This window comes from Atheta coriaria, unplaced genomic scaffold, assembly GCF_025399875.1.
Source record: "Atheta coriaria isolate IRGN ID8LTWV9N9 unplaced genomic scaffold, Caltech_Dcor_3.1 hic_scaffold_6_pilon, whole genome shotgun sequence".
Lineage (NCBI taxonomy): Eukaryota > Metazoa > Arthropoda > Insecta > Coleoptera > Staphylinidae > Dalotia > Dalotia coriaria.
In genome coordinates this window covers 7373731-7381697 of record NW_027045448.1, presented here as the reverse complement: position 1 = coordinate 7381697, position 7967 = coordinate 7373731, and the positions used below count along the sequence as shown (strand labels likewise).

General features: G+C 27.8%; 1 protein-coding gene across 1 annotated transcript; it reads left to right on the top strand.

Moving 5' to 3' along the window:
* Window positions 1-5331: 5331 nt before the first annotated feature.
* LOC135794674 (putative gustatory receptor 2a) lies at window positions 5332-5965 on the top strand. Its single transcript, XM_065306022.1, has 2 exons — window positions 5332-5700; window positions 5756-5965. Exons 1-2 carry the CDS (start codon window positions 5332-5334, stop codon window positions 5963-5965), a joined length of 579 nt encoding a protein of 192 aa, XP_065162094.1.
* The last annotated feature ends 2002 nt before the right edge of the window (window positions 5966-7967 follow it).

Sequence of the window (7967 nt, the reverse complement as noted above, 5' to 3'; positions counted from 1 at the left end):
TTATTTTTATTATCTCCCAAATGTAATTGTCACTGGATGCTATGAATTTGATGACATTATGCGGAACCGGCAGGTTATAACATACGTAATATTTTCAACATTCTACTGGATATAATAATAAATCATTTCATAATGTCGATAATGGCTATAAAATACTGTATAAAAGACTTCATAAATTGTTTATATGATATTTTATCGTAGGATTTTTATTTGTTTATTATGTTATGAAGCGGCACCTTCTCGTAAAAGGTAAACAAAGGTAATGTATCTTAAATTATAAGAATTTACTACTGAGTTCTTTGTCCATTTTTTATACGAATTATTTTATATAATAGAGAATTTCTCTTAGATTAAGAATCTCCAATCCGTTTCTTTGTATCGCTTTTTGTTTGCGAGATATACGCAATCAAAATATCGGTGAAAATACTCGTATTACTTCACAAAATATTTTTAATTAAAAAAAAACACAATTTAATTAATTGTTTATTGATTTTATTGATTTTTATCATTGTAATTATCTACTATTTACAATCAATTGATTAACCGAAGATACTCAGTATATAATTAATTCAAAAGTGTTATATGTTAGTTACCAGACCAATTTCTCACCAATATCTTCATTAAAATGTCAACTCCTCTTCAAAAATCGCTAAAACCAATATTAATTTTAACAAACTATTCTCTGTTATACGCATCTCCTTATAATAAAAAATTGAGATTAAAGAAAAACTATTTCAAAATACACATTAGCATAAAAGTATTAGTTTCACTAATTGTATTGTGGTATTATTTGAAAATACTAAGTGAATGGCCCTCTGCAGTCGCTAATTTAGTCCGTCGATCAAATTTTGATATGTTGATATTCGTCTATTTCTGCACTTGGGTTCACAGTATAAGAAAAAACACAAAATACAATGAGCTCATCGGAAAGTTTGAAAAATTCGACGCTGAACTTATTCTGCCAAAAGCGGCTTACAAGTCGATAAGAAGACAAACCCACTATTTCGGCCTTTTTATCATTAGTACATATATTCTCATCGCAGCTGAGTATACAGTCAATCAATTCAAATCATCCAAATATATTTTTGATGATTTTGGTATCTACGTCATTTATTGTGTTCCACTTTTTCCTCTAGCTGTAAATTTGGCAAATTTTGTAGTTTTTGTATCCACGCTACAAAAACAATTAGCATATATCAATGAACAATTAAAATTTCAAATGGATAAAACTGAAGTCAACATGATTCTTAATTTAAAGCTTTTAAGAGACATGTGTGCATTACACATGAAAATAAATGACATAGCGTTATTAATCAATGAAATATATGGGTTTAGTTTACTTGCAAATGTGACATTATTTTTCGTGCAGTTTTTGTCTGGTGGCTATATGTTGATATTCACGTTTAAGATGCCAACTGATGAAGGTGAATTGTATCAGTTGATAGGAACATCGTTTGTTTACAATTTTTCGCACGGTGTTACATTTGTATGGATGTGTTACTGCTGTGCACAAACAGTTAACGAAGTAAGTAAAATAAAATCAGCAACTAGGTAAATAAAAAAACTAAATAAAAATGTTTCAGTCCACTAAACTTGGCCAACAATTACATTCATTCTCTGGAGAAGAAAATGACCTAATACAGAAACAGATACAAATGTTTTCCCTGCAAATTCAACATGAAAGCATAGAATTTCGAGCTGCAGACTTTTCACTGTTAATTTCACGTTAATATTTTCCATTATTTGTGCTTTCACTAATTATATTATTATATTAATGCAGTTTTCATAAAAAAATATTACTTTAGGCAACACACACTTCACAAATTAGGTTAGGTCAATATAAATGCTGTCAAAAATAAAATTATATTGTAATTATAGTTAATTACACGCTTGTTATTCTTTGATGATGACATGTTAATCATTAACAACTTTAATCAATCAATAAAAACAAAACATCCACCTAAAACTAATAACCACGAGGTTCCGGCTTAGTTACTCAATATATTTTATAACAACATGTCTAACTCAACACTTTTTCGATCATCTATCAATCCAATGATAATTTTAACAAATTGTTCTTTACAACAAGCAACAAATTTAAAAACATTTATAAAACACAACAAAATATACTTGAAAATACATACTCTACTAAAATTTATACTTTTATCAATAATATTGTGGTTTTACTTGAAGATTCTATTAATTCATTATAATGTCTGGCCAACAACCGTCTCAAATGTTGTTAGAGAACTAAACTATGGAATGATAATGATTTGTTTCATTTGTATAAATGTACACAGTTTAAGAAAAAACTGTAAATATAATGAACTAGTTGATAGATTTGAAGAACTTGACATATCAATTAAACTTCCAAAGATGTACTACAACATAACTAAACGACAAATCAAATATTTTTTCGTTTTTCTTATTAGTACGTATGCATTACTTGCATTTGAAAAAATACTCAACGAAATGAACACCTTGAGATATTTTTATTATCCTGTTGACTTTTATGTTGTATTTTGCATTCCACTCTTTCCAAGCGCAATCAATTTATTAAACTTTTTAGTATTTGTGACTATGATAAAGGTACGACTTGAATACATCAACGAAACGTTAAGAATTAAATCACAAAATCAAGTGGATTTAAAAACTTTAAGAGACATGTGTGCACTACACATGAAATTAAACGAACTCACGATGTTAATAAATGATGTTTTCGGAATTAGTTTAGTAGCAAGTGTTGGGTTATTCTTCGTAGTGTTTTTATCAGGTGGCTACACGATTATATTTGCTTTTAAGACGTATGATGTTAATGGGGATATGTATCAGATGCTTCTAACATCAGTAGTGTATAATTATCCATACTTGTTTTTATTCTGGTGGATATGTTATTGTTGCAGACGTACAATTCAAGAGGTAAAATAATATTAACAGTAATAATCATATCTTTATATAAATACTTGCTTCTAGTATACTAAAGTTGGCCAACGTCTACATTCACTCTATACTGGAGAAGAATCGGATGTAATTCACGATCAGATACAAATATTTTCTCTGCAAATTCTGCATGAAAACATGGAATTCAGCGCTGCTGATTTTTTCACTGTGAATTTCACGTTGATTTTTGCTATTATTTGTGCTTTTACTAATTATCTCATAATATTAATGCAGTTTTCTTAAACTACAAGTTACGCAACACATTCTACATATGAAGATATTGTTAAAGGTTAAGGTTACGTTTTGTAATTATAGCTAATTAAATGCCTATGAACTTGAACTATTAATCTTTTTTTAATGTGATTAATATTTGTTTTACTAACCACCAACAATCGATTTTTATAAAGTGTGCGCTCCTAATTAATTTTTACCAATGCTGTGCGTAGTTTGGGGAAAATAATGTCTAAATCAACATATTTTCGATCATCAATAAAACCACTGATTATTTTAACAAATTGTTCTCTATTGCAAGCAACATATTTGAAAACTAGTCTCAAAAACAACGAAAAATACTATAAAATTTACATTTTTCTGAAAATTTTGGTGTTAATATTTGTGCTATTCTTTTATAGTAGAATTTTATTCGTTCTAAATATCCCTCGGCCGTCAATAATTGCCAACAATGTTCGTCAGTTGAATTTTTGTATGATAACAATGACTTATCTTTGCATATTCATAAACAACGTAAGAAAAAACACCAGATACAACGAGTTAATTGAAACTTTTGAAAATTTTGACAAAATATTAAATCTACCAAAGATATACTATAATAAAACTGTAAAACAAATTCAGTTTTTCATTGCATACATTACAAGCACTTATATTTTAATTGCAATTGAAAAATCAAGCAATAGTTTTTACTATTCAAACATATTTTACTATCCATATGAATTCTATATTGTTTATTGCGTTCCATTGTTTCCGAGCTCGGTCAGTATGTTAAACTTTTTAGTATTTGTTAGTATGATTCAAGTACGTCTGGGGTACATCAATGAAAAACTGAAAATCAATTCGGAAAACTGTGAATTTAACAATAATTTGACATTAAAATTGTTGAGAGATATGTGTGCGCTGCACATGAAACTAAACGACATCGCATTGTTAATTAATGACGTCTTTGGCATAAGTATAGTTGTAACTGTTGGAATGTACTTTATGCAATTAATGATAGGTGGATACACAATAGTTATGACTATCAATTCCGACATGGCTGCCAGCGATATGTATAGATTGTCTGCAGCATCAATTCTCTATAATTATCCATACATTACATTATTGTTTTGGATCTGTTATTGTTGTCGATGCACAGTGCGCCAAGTAATATAACTTTAACTTTAATAATAAAATCTTTGATTATTAAAGAAATATGTTTTAGTCTAATAAACTTGGTCAACATTTACACACACTTTACACCGGAGATGAAATTGATTCAATTCAAGAGCAGTTGCAAATATTTTCATTGCAAATTCTGCATGAAAACATGGAATTCACCGCTGGGGATTTTTTTACGATTGATTTTACATTGATCTTTGCAATTGTGTGCACTTTTACTAATTATCTCTTAATATTAATGCAATTTTCATAAAATTTAATTTGTCTACCTCATATATAATTTATTAATGTTGTTCTCCTTTTGTATAAAATTAATTACTTGCTGTTTAATCTTCTTTATTGACATACGAGTAAATATTTGTTTATGTCAACTGTTTGTCATTATTTCTACCACCAGAAATTTATTTTTCAGAAGTTGTTGAGTAGTTATTTAACAACAACAGTAAAATAATGTCTAAATTTTCGTTGTTTCGAAAGTCAATCAAACCAATAATAATTTTATCAAATTATTCTCTTCTAAATGCTAGTTATCTAAATAAGAGTCTTCAATACAACGAAAAAAGTTACAAAATTTTCATCTTCTTAAAAGTTCTAATAATAATATTAGTATTGTGGGCATATGGAAAAATTCTCATTTTTCAAAGCCTTCAATGGCCATCATCAGTTGCAAACATCATCGGTCAATGTAATTTTGCCATGATAACAATCAGCTACCTTTTTATATCCGTACAGAACTTGCAGAAAAACTCAAAATACAACATGTTAATTGAAACGTTTGAAAAACTCGACAAAAAGATGAATCTGCCGAAAAGATACTACAATGTAACACAAAGACAAATTAAGTATTTCATCGTGTACTTAATTAGTAGTTATATTTTTATTATAGTTGAGAAAATATTCAATGGCTTAGACCAGTCAAAATATTTTTACTATCCTTTAGAATTCTATGTAGTATTTTGTATTCCTTTGTTTCCAAGCTCTGTCTGCATGTTAAACGCAATGGTATTCGTCAGTATGATTCAAGTACGTCTGGAGTATATCAGCGAAAAACTCAGATTAATCAAATGGAATAATGAGTTTAACAGTAATTTGACTCTAACATTTTTAAGAGATATGTGTGTGTTGCATATGAAACTAAATGATATAACATTGTTAATTAATGAAGTGTTTGGCATCAGTATAATGGCAAATGTCGCGATGTATTTTGTGCAATTTGTATGTGGTGGATATACAATGGTATTTGCTTTTAAATCCATTACGGACACAACTGAAATGTATCAGTTGTGTCTTACATCAATTATTTATAATTATCCGTATCTTCCTTTATTTTTTTGGATCTGTTATTGTTGTCGCTGTACAATTCAAGAAGTAATATAACTTTATATTGATATAAATTGTTTATTAAAATACTTGTATGTTTTAGTCTACTAAAGTTGGTCAAAGGTTGCATTCACTTAATACTGGAGAAGAAATTGACTCAATTCAAGACCAGATCAAGACATTTTCACTGCAAGTACTGCACCAAAACATAGAATTTTCTGCTGGAGATTTTTTCACGATTAATTTCACATTAATATTTGCAATTATTTGTGCTTTTACTAATTATCTCATAATATTAATGCAATTTTCTTAATTTGTTTTGAATTGTGTTTAATTAATTTGCTTTTAATTTTTGTTATTGACATAAACACCGATATTAATCAATTGTGTACAATCTAAAACTCCATAGAATTATACCTTTTATTTTAATTAATTTTATACTCTACTATAAGTCAGTTAGTAAAAAACTAGAGTAAAATAATGTTTAAACCTTCACAAGTTCGAAAATGTATTAAGCCTATGATTATTTTAACAAATTGTTCACTATTACAAGCAACGTATTTAAAGGAACGTCTTCAAAAAAGTGATAATTATTACAAAATTTATGTTATTCTAAAATGTTTAATGCTAATATTAATAATATCAACATATCTACAAATTCTCTTGATTCAAGAAGTCGCAAATTCATCAGCAGTTGGCAGTGTTGTTCGTCAAGTGAGTTTTGGGATGATAATGACTAACTATCTCTGCATGTTTTTTCACAGTTTACGAAAAAACTTCAAATACAATGAACTGATTGACAAGTTTGTGGAATTTGATAAATTGATAAGCTTTGAAATAAAAGATTACGACGTTACAACGAAACAAATTTACTACTATATTGCTTTTCTATTGACTTGTTTCGTTTGTATTGTGTGTGAAAAATTGTTTAATGGTTTATACAATTCGAAATATTTTCATTATCCGTATGTTTATTATATTGTGTCTTGCAATGCACTGTTTAGTAGTTCTGTGAACTTGCTAAACTTTTTAGTATTTGTTAATATGGTTCAAATGCGATTAAAGTATATTAATGAAAAACTAAGAGTTTATAAACGGAAAAATGAATTTAACAATTCGCTGAAATTGAAGATATTAAGAGACTTGTGTGAATTTCATATGAAATTAAACGACATTGCATTGCTAGTCAATGATGTTTTTGGAATAAGTTTATTGACAACTATTGCATTGTATTTTATGCATTTTATATCTGGTAGCCATACATTAATATTTGTTTTTAAAATTCCAATAGCTACAAATGAAATGTATCAGTTGTTAATAACTTGTATGGTGTATAATTATCCGTATATTGTACAGTTCGTATGGATTTGTTATGGTTGTAGACATGCAGCTCAAGAAGTACTGGTTATTCCTTTGCAGTATCTGTAATAAATATTTTATCAGTTTATTTGTTTTAGTACAACAAAGTGGGCGAAAAATTACATTCACTAATTACTGGCAAAGAAAATGAAATACTTCACAATCAGATACAAATATTTTCACTACAAATTCAACATGAAAATATGGAATTTAAAGCTGCAGACTTTTTTACTGTTAATTTCCAATTGATATTTTCGTTTGTTTGTGCCCTCACTAATTATATTATTATATTAATGCAATTTTCTTAAAATAAATTAAATTATACAACTCATACAGCAAATTAAGCTATTATTAAAGGTTATGGTGTTATTTGACATACATTTAGTTAGGCAACACAAACTACAAACATCAAACGCAGTTTAGGTTATAATTGCAATAATGATTGATTCATTTTAAATACATCCATACAAACATCCAAACAAAAATATATTTTTCATTATAGTTATTTACTTTTGTATCTACTAATCGACTCTAATGAATCAATTGTCATTATGAACAATAAAGTCAGTTAAATAAAAACAAACAGTTATAGTTTAGTAATTCCAGGTGTTTTCTACAAAAATGTCTATTGATCCTAAACTGTTTCGCACAACAATTAAATCTATGATAATTTTAACAAATTTTTCATTAGTACACGCGACGAATTTAAAGAAACCTCTCAGAACCAATGAAATCTATTTTAAAATATATCTAATACTAAAATTAATACTTTTAATACTGGTTATATGGGCATACTCAAGAATACTATTTGTTCACTACAAAGTATGGCCAACAATAGTTGCAAATGTTGTTCGACAATTGAATTTTGGCATGATGCATTATTGTTATGTCTGTATATGGATACACAGTTTAAAAAAGAACTCAAAATACAACGAATTAATCGAAACTCTCGAAGA